General features: G+C 39.9%; 1 protein-coding gene across 2 annotated transcripts in view; it reads right to left on the bottom strand.

The window, feature by feature from the left end:
- kcnip4a (potassium voltage-gated channel interacting protein 4a) overlaps window positions 1–18,824 on the bottom strand; it is a gene marked incomplete at both ends in the record, with an annotated part of 134,540 nt that overhangs the window by 102,502 nt on the left and 13,214 nt on the right. Inside the window, 2 exons of one of the 2 annotated variants that reach the window (XM_083666708.1) lie at window positions 14,850–15,000; window positions 15,923–15,988. The exons of the other annotated variant lie outside the window; for it this stretch is intronic. Coding sequence (XP_083522834.1) covers window positions 14,850–14,988 — 139 coding nt within the window. Of the gene's footprint in view, window positions 1–14,849; window positions 15,001–15,922; window positions 15,989–18,824 lie in introns of those variants that run through there. 2 annotated transcript variants of the gene reach the window in all.

Genomic DNA, 18,824 nt, shown 5'->3' with positions numbered 1-18,824 from the left:
GAACATAATGACAATCATCCCCCCTTCTATCTATCACTCTCTGTGATGGAGTGAGGGCTCAGTCTTCATTTTTGCTGAGGAGAAACAGTAATGAACTTCCTTTGAGCCTGAGGGCACCACTCTCCTCCGTTAACCATCCCTCAGGCCAGCGCACTCTTTAAATACGATGCCCCTCTGCAGACATAAAAATTATAAATTGCAGGCATCGGGCGGGGAGGTGGGTGCTATTATACTACAGAATTATTACAAAAAGGGATTAGCATTGGTTGGGTGTTTTGTTATTTCAATCTTTATTTATTTATTTTCTTGATTTTTTTCTATTCTTCCATTTTAGGAGTTACTGTTACCTGACCAGTAAAGGTACTACAGAGGTACAGTAGTAGGGTATACAATCAGAGTTTTTAGAGATAGACTCCTGCTCTAATCTTGGTCTGGAGTAATGGTGCAGTGTAGGCTATTTACCAAGGTCACTTTCGGTTTCCTCACAAATAATCCCAGATGAGGAGTAACCCTGAGCTTGCTGGTAATTATAACTTTCTCTGCTGACTGAGAGGAGCTGTATGGGTGATAAATCAGAGATAGGAGATGATGCTGCAGAGCCAGAGGTATGTTTTACTGTAATAAAACTGATTTCATTATATTCCCAAGATGGACCACAAATTGCAGCTACAACACTCAGAGAGAACTTTCAGTGTAATGGAAGACTGTGTAAGGGCTGCATAATGACACTGAACACTACTATACTACTAAGATTATACTGTAGGCAGGACCCTTATCCTAGTCCAGATTTCCTCAGTTTTCATATCCTGTGACAATTTCACATCAACATCTTTGTCATTTATCAGACAGTATTTTCCATAGCACTTCAAATCAAATCAAATCAAATGTTAATGGTCATTTACACTATATACAGTACAGGATACAATGTAATGAAATGCTTTAGGGTAAGCAACTCCTCAACAACACAGCAATCCAACAATATCAATTAGCAGTGTCATAATAATAACAAAAAGGAAGAAAACAATAATAATAACAAAATAGGCAGTAAATAGCAAAATTGAGAAGGAGCAAACGCGACGGCAGCCATGCTCGGTGCCATCTTGGTTCTCTCCACAGTGCTTCCAGGAAAGAAAGGTTGTGAAACAACCACTCAGCACAAATCTTACTTGAAGCTCAAGCCCTAGGGTTTACATTTTTTTTAACAATCAATTAGAATAAAGAAGGTGAGCTAATCATTTATATAATCTCAGAAGGCTATGTCTAAGGCTATGTCTCTTGTGAGACATGTCTAATTGGAGGTCCATGACAAGTGGGAACGGTTAATACTGTGGAATACTTAATTAGTAAAATCAAGAGATAGAGTGGCAGAGAGGTTTCTACAAGTTCTAATGTTAAGTACTTTTGGATGTGCCAATTGAATTAAATATCGTAATTATGCCAGGAATAATTTCAGAGGTCTCTTTCTAAATTACTGGAAAATGTAAAATACACAAGCAACTTCATCTAACTGGATAAGAGTAAAATGGTGAATTATGAGCATGCATCATACCAAATTATATTCCACATCTTATTATAGGAGAGATACACCTTGAGATTTATTTTGTCCTTAAAAGATATCTTTTGTACACACAGCTTGAAACTGCTCTACACTGTATTCTTGACAGTTCGCGCAATTCAATCACTTGGGCAGTCCCTTTGTTAGATTTGTCCATGTGGCCAGGAGCCATCAGTTTTAGTGTTCTGTCAAGTGCATTGTTAACCAGCCCTGAGTGGTGAAACACCTCAGCAAATTATCCTGTCAATGTGGCCTCCGGCGGATGGGTTGTAGATGCTACTGCTCCTGCAATTACAATAAGCATTATAGAACATGTAGAGATTCCTACCTACCAATGCTACTTCCAATCTACTGTAAAGCCAATTGACTGAAGATAGTGAAATTAATTTAGCATTTCCTATTTTGACACTCACCATCACTTCAGCAGAAGTTGCCAAATCAATTCAGGTTAGTTTCTTTGAAATAAAACTACTCTCTCCAGGTTAGTAGACTGGTCATCTCATTTGACGTCTCACTTCTGAAAGCAATGACAGAATATAAGCAGGAAAAGAGTAACTTATTTGTTACCACCATGGGATCAGACAAGGGTCTCCCACCAACTCATAGTGCAACCAAATGGTCATTAGCAATGTAATAACTGGAGACCCATTGTGTCTGAAATGTATCAGTGGAAGTGAATTGCCAGTAAGCACTACTGGAACCATCACAGGGGGATTATGCAGCAAATTGATGTCCTTCACAACTGTACCCACCCAGTATTCCTGGAAACCAATCTAAACTTCATGTACTGTAGACAGAAGCATGGATCATTGTGTTTGGCCAATGCAGGGATCTGGTTGTAGATACTATCATTATACTATTCTACTAACAAAGTGTTTAGTGACATTTCACTTTTTGTTCTGCCTCTCCAAAAAATATGCTTTAGAATTTGTGCTACTACTTATAAAAATAAGGGTTATCATTTGAGCTGGTTCAAGGGGTCGAGTGAACAGAGTGAAAACTTCAGAAAATCTATTTTGGCAAGGATTGTGTTAGTGTTGAGATGGAGTTATCTGTCATAACAAAGCGTATATTGTGGCACCCTAAAAAGCTCTGCAGGCCAGCTGAGATGCTTTTCTTTCCATGACCTCATTTGTTTAGTTGAACTCCACAGGAGGACTGGTACAGTTTCTTGACCTACATTTGCTGAGTCCCCTTTACAGACGAACCCACACACAAGCCCCAGTTACTTAGGAGGGAAGAGAGAGACGGTCCTCAGGGAAGCCTAACACTCACTTTTGTCTTCAAGAGAACACAAATTAGATCCTTCCCATTTGTACGGTAACGCATATAGGCTGACCTTAATGTGTCACTGCATGGGTGAGCAATTCCCATCTAGTTTGGGGTAAAGGTGTGACAACTGAACAGTGCTAGTTATAAAAAATGTTGCAGACAGGATCATTGGAGACCAGGAGACCAGGAGACCTTTGTTATAACGCCGTTATAATGGGGAATGAGGTTTTTCTTGCAGTGTTATCCATGACAGCATGGGCAAAACATCTCCTTTGGAGAGAGACCAATAACCCAGTTGCTGGATACTGAAATTGGCATAGTTTAAAGAAACTGAGTTTTAAGACAACACTTGGAATATTCAGAATAAAAGCTTCAAAATCATACTGTTGATAATGTCAGGCCTCGGCCAGAGCAAGCCGCCCTCTGACCCGCCTTTCATCCTCCCCATCCTCTCTCCCATATATCATCTTATCTACCTCTCTCTCTATCCCTCTGTTTCCTTATCCCTATCTAACACAATTGATCAATTGTATCCATCTCACTATTAATTTCTCTCCTCCTCCCAGTCGCTTTTCCTTTATCTCCAGCACTCTATCCCTTATGTTCTCTCTCTGTAACCTCTCTCCCTCACAGCCTTTTATCAACTCCCTCTCTCCCCATCTCTGCCTCCCCTCTCCCTATTCTGTATCTCTGCCAATCCTCTCCCCATTACCTCTTTCTCCATCCCTCCCTACTCTCACCCTCCTCACAGATGTCCCTCTTGGCTGGAGGCGTCTGCATCACAGGTCTGAGAGGCCTTATAGCCAGGCTCATGTTGTCAGCTGTGGCAGAGCCAGTCTGTCTCATCAATCGCACTATTCCAGGGCCCTCTTAGACCTTCACTTCCATTAATATGACATTTCCTTTCAAAGGGGGGGGGCAGCCCTATCTGTTCCATTAGCAGACGTGTTGATGAGGTCTCGTAATCAAAGTGTAAACAAAGGTGCCATCGCTCAATTATTCAGCGCGTAGGGGACTGAGTGCAAAACCAATATGAATGCTTCAATATCACACAGACATTAAGGTGATTTGCAATCAGAGCAGCATTCGAAGGACTTTAAGAAACTCAGAAAGTGACCTTTATGTAGGCTAGGACATTGTGATGAAGAGGAAAATGGAAATGTGACGTGTGTCTTAACATACTTTAATTGCTGCCCTATGCTAAAAGTATGACATGAGGACAGACACATATCAGCTCAAAACAACAGTATATTTCCCAGAAACCTCTCTACTTTTGATTAAATGGGGCAAATGAGGTGTTGTACAATCCTTGTGTTTTTTAATGGGAGAAGTATTAGCAGGCAAAGTAATGATCAAACAGCAAATATATTTGCGGGACGAGAGTGCATCCTGTTAATATCATTCCTTCTGTGCTCAATCAGCAGAGTGATTTCTAATAGAAAACAAAAATCAAGCATTGAAAGCTTGAAAATGTCAGGGGCGTCTGGGACCACATTAGCAATGTCAAGTAAACATATTTAATTCAGGACACTCGTTCCATTATATACTCACTTTATTAGAAACACTATACTAATACTGGATAGGGCCTCCCTTTATTAGAACACTATACTAATACTGGGTAGGGCCTCCCTTTATTAGGAACACTATACTAATACTGGGTAGGGCCTCCCTTTATTAGGAACACTATACTAATACTGGGTAGGGCCTCCCTTTGCTTTCAATTCTCAATTCTTCATGGCATTGACTCCACAAGATGCTGGAAACATTCCTTTGAGATTCTGGTCCATGGTGACATGATTGCATCACTGCAGATTTTTCAGGTACACTTTCAAGCTGTGAATCTTTCGTTCTACCACATTCCAAAGGTGTTCTATTGGATTCAGATCTGGTGACTGGGAAGGCCACTGAAGAACACTGAACTCATTGTCATGTTCATGAAACCAGTTTGAGACGACTTTTGCTTTGTGACATGGTGCATTATCATTCTGGAAGTAGCCATTAGAAGATGGGTAAATTGTGGCCATGAAGGGATGCACAGGGTCAGCAACAATACTCAAATAGGCTGTGGCAAGTGATGATTGATTGGTATTAACAGGCCCAAAGTGTGCCAAGAAAACATTCCCCACACCATTACACCACCTCCACCATGAGAAGGTGTACAGGTGTTCCTAATAAAGTGTTCAGTGAGTGTAAATGTGTAATTTGTTCAAATGTCCATTAAGCAAATGTAAGGTACGTTTGTTTTTCCTTACAATAGATGGTGGAATATATTGAGGCATGTCATTACTCCTTCCTTGCATTTCTTAACCAATTCAAATATGAAAACTGCCCTCCAGCTTGCTTGCATTTACACAAAAATGTTATCTACACCAAGCTCTAAAAAAAAGTAATCTTCCTTTCACATGAAAATATCCAGACACAAATTGTACAGTAGCTCATTCACCATACTGTGAATGAATTGGCTCACTGACAATTGAAACAAATCTCTGCACAGCACATATCATATCATTGTCAGATGACAGCATTGTTGAGCTGGTCCCAGTACGGGTCATTGCTTTGATCCCTGCCTCCTTCAATGGTGACATGTTGACAGAGCCACCTGACTGAGCATTCACACCTCGGATCAGACATGCCATATGGTAAGAGATAAACATGGCAAAGCATTACATGCCACTAACTGATTGACATTGTATCTATTAAACACAGCATCTATTGAATATAGATTGTTTTTATGCAAGCCAAAAAGATGCATGAAACTAGGTCTAAATACACAGATCCTGCTTTTTTAATTTACTGTACAGTAAATAGGAAATAGGCAGCAGTTTTAGGAACTACTCAGCACTGAGTGGGATCCTTAACTAAACATAACATTAAAGTTATTGTAAAGGGGCAATCTGGGATTCGAACAATAACAAAGCAGTTACCTGTGACTTTTTTTTTGGTAAACAGCTGAGGGATGGGGCTGGAGAAATGTAACCACTCTCAAATTCATAGACGGAGCTGTAGATGCAAGGACTGACTGTCCATGAGATTATAAAATTATCATTTTAACAACAGTGTTTGTTTAACAAGCTTATATTTTGGGTTATGGTGGTGGTAGATGCTGTTTAACACCAACGCTGAGGCAATGAATTGAATCTGTGACATGGACAGGTGAGCAAAAGCAGCATGACACAGATGCATAAAAGTCATTTATGCCTGCTGGCGCCAAGACGTACAAGGATCACTGTACCCGGTATCAATCACAAGGGCTATTTATAGAGCACCAGGCCACCTCTGGAATAAAAACACAGGGCTGAAGTAGGTTACCCCAACATACAGTAAAGAGAGAGAGAGAGAGATAATAATAATAATAAACACATGAACAAATGCAATGTTATTCATGTCATACTTTCACCCTTGCATAGGACTGAAAGGAGAGAGAGGAAAGAGAGACAGACATTTTTTAAACAGCTGATTTTTGACAACATGATGCAATATGTTATTAAATATGTAGTCTGGTATCAGTTTCGGCAAAAGATATTTAAGTCGTGCACAACCTGAAACGCTGAAATGACATGAAATCCAGCATACACATCTGTTCCCTGGAAACACACGTGAAACACACACAGTGGAATGGAAAAAAATCTGGGGTTACAGATGCAGCTTTAATGAATACAGGCCTGTAGAGCTATAGAATGAACCTACAGAATGGACTGATGAGCATTGTGTCCACAAGCATGGCAAGGACACTGTAGGGTTAGCAGCAGGCTGTCTAAGTGTCATTACATGTATCCAATGACAGGGGGTGAGTCCTATTTCCCAACAATGAACTACTTTGAGCCTCTTTGAGCCGCTTTGCAGACGGCTCCATTACTGGGGTCGCCAATTCTGAAGCTAAGCCTCAGCTACGTTTACTCACTAATCCTGTTGATCATCACAGCGGCAGTGCTCTGTTGAGAGATGCTCTAGCCAAGTCTGGGAACACAACCTCAAATGACTATACTGCCTATGGGGCCAGAAGGTATTTGGTCAGGAAAACCGCCATAAGTACAATATCACACACATGTTAATGATTGTATATCTAGCAATTGTATGTCTCTTGGCCAATTTGCTGTATACCATTTTTTAAATGTTATTTATTTATGTCCGCCACTCACTAGTCATATGACAATGGGTCAACTTGGTGCACTATGAATGACACAGAGAGGCAACAGCACTGCATGTATGTGCTTCCCAGGTCTCCAGCGAAAATACACTGCTACAGATGATTAGCATCACTTTTTGGGCAATCAGTCTTACACCGACACTGCTGCTGCAAGTTTCCCTTTAATCCATCATAGCCTTATCCGACTTTCACCTTGAATCCACAGAGGCCTGCACTCTGGCCAAGTGGGAAAACTGATGGAAGAAAGCAAGTTTTCTGTACCACTTCACTTAAAGCCAACACATAGGCTATGCTACATTAAGCCATAATGCATTACAAGTCTTGTGATAAGATACAATATAAGTCAGTGAGCTGAATGACTGAGGTTGCTGATGCATTTGAGAATGCTCTCATTCAGGTTCAACAGAATTGTTATCTCTGTCATCAGAAATAATCTAGTTGAATTGCTTGCATGACAGGCTGAAAAATGAGGTGAAGTATTTGCTAACTTTCCCTACTCTTTTGACTTGTTTTTCAGAAATGGAAGACAAGGGTGACAGACATTAATCTGTCTCTTGGTTTTGAAACGCCGGATACTGTGTCATGCTTGTGACTGCACTTTTCCTCTGGCAATTAAATTAGCAATCAAGCCATTAAGAGATTGTTAGAGGAGAGGTCAGAGGGAACAAGCCTACAAAAATTAGCAAAACAAAAAATAAACAAAGTACTTCAGTTTTCCAATGTGTTCCTACCTGAGGGGTTTGAGGACATGACCCTGAAATGTAAGCTCATGGTGGGGGATCTGATGGATAGGCAGAGCTGTGGAGAACACTTGAACCCCTATGAATTGAAAAATGAAAATGTATGCACTAACCTGCCTGTGAAGAAGGGTTCATGTTGGAGACATTGGAGAGATTGCATTGGTCATTGTTGCTGCTGTTGTTGTTGTTTTTTGTGGTTTCTATTCTTCTGTGGTATCTGAAAAGTTAGTAACACCCAGAATTGATTTTACTTTCTTTGCATGTTTCATTTTGTCATTATGTTGCTTTTGGGTATTTTTTATGATTTTCACTGACCTGAGAGCCAATATAGCATAACGATCAAGTGGGCTTCATGTCTCAACATGGATAGAAACTGTGAGTATATTCCACGTTTATGACAACTTTGAAGGAGTGGAGGCATCTCTCTGAAGCTGAAAACATTTATGATTTGCAAATGCTGAAGCACGAGTCGAATCTCTTCTGATGAATACTAATTTGCTCTATTTCAAGTCTCTGGAGCTTAATGACAAAGTGATATGCCATATCCATATGTACATGCCACAATCATCATTTATTAATATTGTGCCCAACTTTATCAGCAAACAGCCATATTTTGCCTGCATCAAGGGCATTCGGGAACCAAATAGTTGAAAGAGCAATCATCACCATAGCCATTAGTGACAGTTTACGAGGTCAATAGGCACATCGATTCAAGTATTGTGAGATGGCATCGTAGACAACACCTAACACCTTACAACATCATCATTCATCAGTTATCAATAATCAGCTAATGGCAATCCAGAAGCCAACATGGACATGTATATATCATTGTGGAAAACCATTGGATATTACAATCAGTGGCCTCACCCTAAGTAAAACAATCACATTGAAATACCCATTGAAGAATAAAACCTGGATCAAAATAAATCAATCAATAAGGTTGACAGAAAACGATCAATGAAAACCTGGATTTCTGATTCCTGCTTTCTGACCATAGTTCAGGCATTGCATTGCTAGGAGTACATGTGGATTGATTCACGCTGAATACATTCAGTGTGTTTACATATGCAAATTAGTAATATACACTCACTGGACACTGTATTAGGAACACCTGTACACCTTCACAATTTACCCATCTTCTAATGGCTACTTCCAGCATGATAATGCACCATATCACAAAGCGAAAGTCGTCTCAAACTGGTTTCAAGAACATGACAATGAGTTAAGTGTTCTTCAATGACCTTCACAGTCACCGGATCTGAATCCAATAGAACACCTTTGGGAAGACGAGAACGGGAGATTCACAGCTTGAAAGTGCACCTGAAAAATCTGCAGGAATTGTGATGCAAGTGATGCAATCATGTCATCATGGACCAGAATCTCAAAGGAATGTTTCCAACATCTTGTGGAATCAATGCCACAAAGAATTGAGGCTGTTTTAAAAGCAAAGGGAGGCCCTACCCAGTATTGGTATAGTGTTCCTAATAAAGGGAGGCCCTACCCAGTATTAATATAGTGTTCCTAATAAAGTGCTCAGTGAGTATATGTATTGGTTTTACCATCATCTTCAAATTTCTAATATAGATGCACTATACAACCATATTAAGTAAATACTATATACAGTATATCCATGTTCATTCAGGATGAAGGAACGTTTCTTGTGCCTAGATGCTGTCTCAATCAGTAGCTTGCTGCCATCTCCTGGTGGTAAAGATGAAGCAGCATGAGTAGCTGAGGAACACAAAGTATAGGTAACCTAGTAAATACTCAAGTCTGTTCTTACAATAATATCTAAATTCATTAACATTATGCAGCATAATAAACACATGAACAAATGCAATGTTATTCATGACATACTTTCACCCTTGCATAGGACTGAAAGGAGAGAGAGGAGAGAGAGACAGACATTTTGAAACAGCAGATTTTTGACAACATGATGCAATATGTGTAATGGCTGTAGACCAAGGCAGAGGTCTCAATCGCACAACTCAGGACAAAAAGCTTAATCCAAAAGAATAATCCTTTAATTCCAGAAAAGAGTTTGGTACACAGGTTACCAATTAGTAGGGAGGCAGATATCCAAAAAGGGGTAGGCAAGGCAGGGTATGGTACACAGGATGTCAGTCAAATAAGAGGTGGATAATCCAACAGGGAATGGGCAAAAGACAAACTCAAAAAAACTAACAAAGATAAAAAAATGTTTAAAAAAAAACAGGTAGACAAGAAATCACACAAAAAAAAAAATCACTGGGACGTTTTGGCACAAAGACAAATTGGCAACGAGACAGGGGAAACACACACACTAAATACATAAGGAATGATGATGAGGAACAGGTGAATCCAATCAGGGTGGGGTAGACATCACACAGGCAGGAAACACACAAGAGCAGGAAGTGAAGTGTCTGGAACAAGAGATAAGGTGAGAGACACAAAAATAAACAGGGAACAAAAATGTAATAACATAAAACAAAGACAAACAAACTAACGAACAAGACGAGACGTAACAATATGTTATTATTATGTTGTCTGGTATTAGTTTAGGAAAAATATATTTAAGTAGTGCACCTTTTAACAACCTGAAACGCTGAAATTATATGAAATCCAGCATACACATCTGTTCCGTGGAAACAGACGTGAAACACACACTGCCAGTCTGGTTACAGATGCAGCTTTAATGAATACAGGCTTATAGAGCTATAGAATGAACCTACAGAATAGACTGATGAGCCACAAGCATGGCAAGGACACTGTCGGGTTAGCAGCAGGCTGTCTAAGTGCCATTACATTACAGTATATTACATGTATCCAATGACAGGGGATGAGTCCTAAGGCAGCTTTAATAGTCCACTCAAGTTGTACATCTGACATAGACAGACCTAGATAATGTGGAGCTCTAACCCCCTATGAGCCAAAATAAGTATCACCATCTAAGTCCTTGAATGTAGTCAATGCAACTCTCCTGCAATAGAACTCCCACAACAGTCAATTGAACAAATATATAAAACAATATCATATTGTGCAGTGACCACCACAGTCAAAATGGTACTGTAAGTATGACGACTTGCCATATGCAAGCAAGTTTTAAAAAGCTGTAACTCTCCAAATTAACAGTTTTCTGAATCAAAACATTTTACCAAAGGGATCAGTTACAGTACCATATCATATCATACCATATCATACTATATCATATTTCTTATAATGCAAGGCCCTCTCAAATTAAACACAAGTCTTTGACTAAGTGTGACAGGGCATGAGTGTCTATAAATGGTGGCTTTAGCACTGTTGCTCATTTACCAGTGACTGCTCCTCCGTCCTGAGGGGCCTGTTGGCACCTGGCAAGCTAGAGTGTGGTGATTATTTGTGTACTGGAGAAGCAGCCTGTGCTGAGATAAGGCTAATATGCTTTGAACCAAAATAGAGGAGGAGGAGGGGGAAATGGAGAGCATAAACAAATGCTCAGTCTTATTCAAAGGGGGCGAGGTGCCTGACAGAAACACCTGCCGCTATAGCGTGGCCCCAGCTGGGCCTCGAAGGCTCTTTGATTACAAGACAGAGAGGTCCAAATAATGACACACACACACACACACAAGCACCTCTTTCAAATACACACATACCAACAATCCATTCACTACAACAAGACAACGAGATCCCACAGATGGAATCATCTATATACAGTATTACACAATAAGCAGATGAGACAGAAGGAAAGTGTGGGGCACCTCAGGCTGGGGAAATGATAAGATGCAATAGCAGCCCGACATTCAAATGTGTCATTCTTTTCCCCTGGCCTGACAGAAATATCTTTATAATGCAAAAGTAATTCATGAGTCCCTAAAGAATATGATATAGTCTAATAATCTCATTTATCATTCTTAAGCAAATGTCATTTTTCATAACGATTGACAATATACAGCAATGTAATGCAAAAAGGTTGTGTTTTAAAGGGTGACATGGCATATGTATGCTAAAGCAAGGCATCAATGCATACCCTTGATAGCAAAGTTTAACAAGCCATACAATTCTATACACAATGACTACTTCTAACAATTCCCTCTGAAATAAAAAAACATTTACCTCAAACTGTGCAGATATTTTTCCGTTTGGTAATGGAATGGCTATATAATCTTCCTGGGTTATTTATGTCACCAAGTTTCTCCAAAACTCCAATTGTTAAATATCTGCTCCAAATTAAGATTCAAATGTGTGGGTAATTCCATGTCAAATCAACAAGCCATGACACCCACTAACTCAGATTCTTCTCAAATTGGCCATTTTCATTTTGTGGGATTCATATAATATTCAATAGAATTATTTATTTTTTTAAATATGTTTTTTTAGGGCATTTCTGCTTTATTGGGATAGAGACAGTAGAGATTGACAGGAAGGATGGGAGAGAGAGGAGGGATGACATGCAAGATGGGTTGAGGGTCGGAATCGAACCAGGAACCTTGCAATTACGTGGTAAGCGCATTAGTGTGCTACGCCACTAAGCGCCCTCAATAGAATTATTATTTGACCAAGATCCTACCTGATAATGATTAAGACATGAGGAATAAAAACAATGGTCAAAAGTCACCCATGAATCCTCCAAGGCCCTCCTTTAGGAGATGTTATATGCCAGCATGAAATATCAGTTCTCTATGGCTGACAAGTAATATGAAGCTGTGGCTTTGAGTTTTGTTTCTTCATACTATGTAATGTATTTCTTGTTAATCTGGTAATCTGGAGGTTGCCCTGTCCAAAGGTATTAGTCATTGAAGTGGTGTGTCTAATGTCCCATTACAGAGTGTGGTAGTACCAGCGTATGCCCAGCGTGTATTTAAAAGTGACATAAATAAACTGTTCTCACCTATTAATTATTCATTCTACATGTATAAATCATTATCATTTGAAGGTACATTTGTGAATTAACACTGAGAACAATAAAACAATTTAATCTTTTATTCACCTAATAGCATGGACAGCGTCATCTAGTGGACATACCCGGCTACTATCACATTGTACAATGGGACTTCTTACTTTTGTTAACTCTCATTTTCCTCATTTCCATGAGGCAGAAAAAATTTAAAATATCTTACACTTATGTGGGTAACAGAATGACCCGGAGACTGGCCAATTATCCTCCAACTTACAGAAACCAAACCATTTCTAACTAGCAAAACAAAATATAAGTATTGATATTAGTTGAGCGGGGTCTATACTTGAACGTTAATGAGACTTGATGTTTTTCTAAACACCTTTAAAGACTTTTTCTGGTAGATGTTTTTTTAGACGTCCATATGTTTGACCAGAAGTCAAAGGGTTTACTTATCCCTATTTTTATTATGAAAGATTTATTTCCCAAAAATATAGACTCTTAGCTTTCATTTGACACCCAATTTGATATGCTCTGATGAATTTCACATTTTGGTCCTCATGATATTGATAAGACATATCATAAGACATGTAAAACAAAGGACATTTGTCTTAATTCACTGGCAGTAAAGTAGGGCAAGTCTGATATACTGTATCGCCCTCAACTCATGCTAATAATCATTACCATATATCAGTTCATGGTCCATAATGTCCCCTGATCCCATTTTAGGAACCTCTGCTGATAAAGTAAATTCTATTCCATAATGCCATATAACCAAAGTATATATACAGCCCATGATGTAATCAATAACGCACTGGCTACAATGTGAATTAATTAACTAGCGCTGTCAGCTGCAGCATGTGGTGCAATGAGTGGTGATAATTTTTCATTCTGAGCAGACTATGAATCATCCTATAAAGTGAAAGCAGGGCTGATTGATATCACATTAATAGTGTTTAAATAGTCTTGACAGCTGGAGCTGCTTTTGCTCCATCAATTTCTACACTTCATTCCAGTTCAAAGTCGTGCAACATTGCTAGATGAAAATAAATAAATTAGTTAAGTTAATTTGATTCCCATTGGTCTTAATTACTTTGAGCTCCTCTATGGGGTTTGAATCAAAGTCTACATCAAGAATTGAACTTTCCCAGTCTAGGGACAGGGTAGATGGTTTTTGCAAGCTCTTTCATTTTCAAAAAATTCATTCATGTGTAACATGGGATATCATCAAACCACCCAGTGCAAAACCATACGCTCATTACACTGCTGACATTTCCTCAAGTATAACTACTGCACCAAACAAAGAGCATCTGAGAGAGGTGGTGTGTGTTGGTTTGGGAATCAAACCTGGTGGTAAGTGTCACTTTTGTTCTACAATGCTATTTGATTGGTCCTAACAGATGCATTTTTACCATTTTCATGTTTCCTGGTTTCACAAATCCCATAGCAGTCTGTGTACATGGATTATAGCAAACTTGTACACACATAACCACCTGTTGCAGATTACTTTAAGTCTTGCAAAAGAAAAACACCATACAGGAGGGCACTTTGTGAGTGGCAGGACAAAAGTGCAGGGTTTCTGACCCCTTGTGCATGTCCCTGAATATATGAGTGCCAGCTAGCTGTGATCGCATTCCCCTTCTGGCCTTGTTTGACATCGTTGTACAATGCATCAAATTCAGGTTTGTGTAGTTGCCAGAGTTCGCTCTATGACTTTTTCTGTCATGTGGATAACATGTAAACTCAGCTGAGCCACGCTTCAATATTAGGCGCATTGGTTTGGAATGGTGAGGAGGCTGGGACTACGTGTGTTTATAGAAAAATTATCAACACCCTCTCAACCAATCACAATCGAGTATTCAACAACGCTGTGGTGCATCTGCACAGTTGGTTAATTGCTGCAGAAGTACAGATATCACTGAGCACAAAAGTCCCTTAGGACTTTGTCAAGAATTTTCTAAGGCGTTTACCCAAACAGTCGACAAGTTAATTAGACATTTCATAGAAACATTTCAGCATCTGATGGACACGGTTTGTTATTCATGATTCCATATGAAGTGAAGCCGCTGTTCTACAGCACACAGATGAATTCCCTGCCCTGATCTGATACAATGTTCTCTGGCACAATACTCCAGAGTTGACTGCACTATCCATGATTATGCTAAATGACTGCCCACAGTCTTCAGGTCTCCAGCAAGATGACGCCACTGGAGCAAGAACCACCAACCAGCTATTTCTCCATGCTATTTTAGCGACAACCTCGAGTGGAGGTCCCTGTACCTTTGGTTTTAGGAGAGGCCCAGGCGATGATGCGTCGGATCAGACAGCAGTTGAGCAGGACTTTCTTGGAGATGCCATGGTCCCTACGGAAATGCTGCAAGTCCTCTCTCCACTGGGTCCTCTTGGCTGGTGCTGACATGGTCCTCACTCACTGTTGCGAAACACAGCACACTTATGTGATACGGACATAACTTGTTCGGGGAAAAATATGTTTTGTGTACTGGTCATTATCAAATGTGTTTCTTATATAAAGCACAAAAAAGTTATTTGAACAGCTAGAAATTCTTGAACGTGGTGTTGAGGGCATGGTCATTGTCCAACCTCCATGGTACCACAATACTGAGTATGGCCAGGCCGTCATTAAAAAAAAAAGATCTCAACTGACTCACCTGGTTAAATAAGGTTAAATAAATTAAATAGATAAATGGGCCTTCCCTTTATCCTCAAAAAGATGGTAACATTGACACATACCAACTAGAACCTCTGAAACATAATTTCACTTGACACAAGTCACTTGAGCCTAAAAGGCAATGTTAAATAGACATGATTCATCTTACTCAATGATTCATCTCACTCCCTTCCTTCTAAAACACAGTTTAATCTTTGTGCCTGCCAATCAACAACTATGTCACTATAATCCAAGTATGTCTCTGCTGGGAGCTGGGAACAAACATAAAGATAACCTAGAAGTTACTCTATCCACACACTGTGTGTAACAGTAAATTAGTTTGATAATAGGATATACAAAATTTCCTGACTACACATCACAACAGTGTTCATATATACATCTAAAACAATTAATTAGTATAATTAAGTACAGTACGTTAGATTGCGCGATGGTTGTGAATTAAACATGCACTAACTGATATCCTGCCCAGCTCTATCATTTGGTTTTAATCCCCTGAGGGTCCCTTTTCAAGTTTGAGACATCAACAGATGACACATCTGCCCTGATGAGAAATGTTTCCACTTGTTTTGAAATGCATCTATTTATAGAACGTATCCTATGATTGACTTAAGTAGTTATAAAATAGGCTAATTGTCATCACTTGCCCCTCCCGGCATTGCCTTACCTTCTCAGTTAGGACACGATGCGTGAGCTCTCCCTCTTTAGTCTGTGAGCGATCCTCAGGTTTCACACAAGCACTTTCCCTTTCCTAAGCGATCAACAGTGTGAAAGGGGGCGGGAGGAGGAGAGCAAGGAGCGCTCGAGGTAGCAAGCAGATCTTGTGTGTGTGTGTGTGTAAATGTGTGTGTGCTGTGTGAGAGTGTGTGTGACTTCCTTGGACCAGACTATTTTCTGGCTTAACCACACACTTATGCCTCACTGCGGAGGAATGTGTGTGTGTGTGTGTGTGTGTGTGTGTGTGTGTGTGTGTGTCGGTGAGGATACCATCTTTACATCATTATTGGCTCCCCACGGTCAGTCTTCAATGAGCCAATGACAGCTCTGCCTTGTCCTTTCATCTCAATGACTGCCATTTCACTCACAAATCCCCTGTAGATACGGGCCAATTTATTTCCTCTTTCATATAAAACACTGTATATTTTCCAGGCAACCAAGGACATGAAAGTACCACCATAAACAAAACAAAAAATACATGCAAATTATGCCTCTGATCCTCCTCATAAATGTATTTTCTAAATCTAAATGTACATACTGAAGCATTCACTACTGAGCAGTGATAGTGTAATATCTTAACTGTGGCATCGTAAGACTACGGTTCTAATTGTTTCCCATGAGAAGGGCAAAGCACATTATGTACCTATGAAGACAGAGGGGAGTCTATGACTAAGAGAGCTGGGAATACATCCATCTTATCCCAGCAGGCTAAAGTAAACAAAATACCTGGAGCGGGAGTGTAGGTCTCCAAGTCATGGAATGCAGTCAGAGAGAATACTTTTCTGAGCTCCTGCGTAGGTGAACAGATCCCATAGTGTAGTCTACTGTACCTGCAATTATATTATTGAAGAGCATATTCTCTTCAAAAATGCCTTTAGCTGTCTTGGTTTTGTGTTCTGTTTGTATGTTTTTTGATGAACATGGCATTTTTACATTTTACATTTTTATATTACACGTTTATCTCCAACACACTTTTTGCTGTGTCTAATCAAGCTAGGTAGCAGTATCAGTTTGGCCTAGGTCTTCAGTGTGTCATATCACACAATCAGAAACCTCTTGGACATATTAGATACCCTCAACCAGGACAGACCACTCTAATAGTTGAACCACTGAAAGAGGACTCATTAGACACTTTGGCCTCCACTTTAGAAACTGAATCCTCACCCTGCGTCAATTGTGCTTTGTTGTAACCTTACTCTGTCGACCATGAAATCAGAGATGGCTTGCCTACTGTACTTGTACTGCTGAATAAGCACCAAGCATGCTGTGTTGACTTGGGTTTATGTGAAATACTATTGAGCTGTGGATGCCTTGTAGACGTCCATTTTAAAAACCTAATTGTTATTTAATTACAGATTGATATTCATCTCTAGTCAGAAACCATTGCCATTATGCATTACAAAAACAATAAACTGATGCTTCAGTTCACTTATATAGATGACTAATAGATGACTATGATCGGTTTGGGCTGCCAACACTGCCTAAGGGCAATTCCATGGTAATGGTAACAAAAACTCTTGATAGCAAAGTTTAACAAACCATACAACTCGATGCACAATGATTACCTCTTACTGAAACTTTGTATAGACTTTGAATACACATTTACTTTAAGAACTGTGCAGCTGCAAAGTTTCGAACAGAATGACGATACAATGTTGCTGGGGTTTTTATATACTGTAACCACATTTTCCCAAAACAAAATATCTGCTCCAAATTAAGATTAAAATCTGTCTGCAGACAGAATACATCATAAAGAAATGTTACATTCTACCTTCATGATAAATGAGAGAGAGAGAACAGCAGACCACACCTTCTGTGTACTGCTGTAAAAGGCATTTTGTAGTTGCCTTGCTTTGAGGAAGTCTTCTATGATTTAGGAAGAGAGTCGTTGAGTGAAGAGAGGTTGGAACTCGGGTCATTCCTAATTCTAGCCTGCTAATGGACAAAGTTCACAAAAAAGGAAAGGGGGATATGAGACATTGTTCTACTCTTTGTAACAGGAGCCTTGAATTATACCCTTTTCTTGTAGGCTAATGGGTAACTTTTGAACGATGGGGTTGACACCCCAAGCTGCGTCAAGAATAGTGAGGCCAGGTAGATTGCCCTCTGCCTTAGCTGACTGGAGCTCCATCAGTAAGTTTCTCAACTCCCTCAGTTTTGGGTAGTCTTTGTTGGTGATCCAAAGGAAACCATCCACTCTCTTGAAAAGTGCACTCTCTTTGAGCCATAACACTCAAGCCTCGCCCAAACCATTCTCAGTCCTTTCTCTGGGTGATTTATGTTGACAGTTCTGATCCGTTTTACATGTTCAGCAGACTCGTTCCCTACCCACTTGACTAACAGATCCATTTTCTCACTGGCTGCATTTCGGAAAGAACATCGCCAGGCTCTGTAGCTCTGGAAGATTGGAAGTGGAAGATTGTTGAATTGTAAAAGTCCTGTAGTAACAAGCTATCTGCGATTAAAGAACCTTACACAATTAGAAATACGTTGGTTCTCACCTGGATGAGACTGCCCTGTCCTGTTTTGCTGGGAAGCAGAAGGATGGTGGCAGTCTAGCTGTCATCCCGTCTCTCTTCCATAGGATGGGGAGTCCTAGTTGTGGGATGTTGTTGCAAGCTGGTACTGTGTCTGGTTTGAGAGAGGGGCACTGTTCTGTGTTGGGGTTATCAATGGGATGAGAGCAGTTCTCTTGTTTGAGATGTGGGGGTGGGATATGTTCTGTAGGCTGCAGCCCATGATCAAACAATGGCTCTCCTCCTGGCATAGACAGTTGACCATCATGTGACTTTGTTTGGTCAAGTATGTATTCCCTAGTGCACAGAGCAGGGTCTTTGGGATTGAGTTTGAGA

The sequence above is a fragment of the Argentina silus genome (genome assembly GCF_951799395.1).
Source record: "Argentina silus genome assembly, chromosome: 1".
Taxonomy (NCBI): domain Eukaryota; kingdom Metazoa; phylum Chordata; class Actinopteri; order Argentiniformes; family Argentinidae; genus Argentina; species Argentina silus.
The sequence above is the reverse complement of the archived record's forward strand: the minus strand, read 5'-3'. Positions and strand labels throughout refer to the sequence as shown.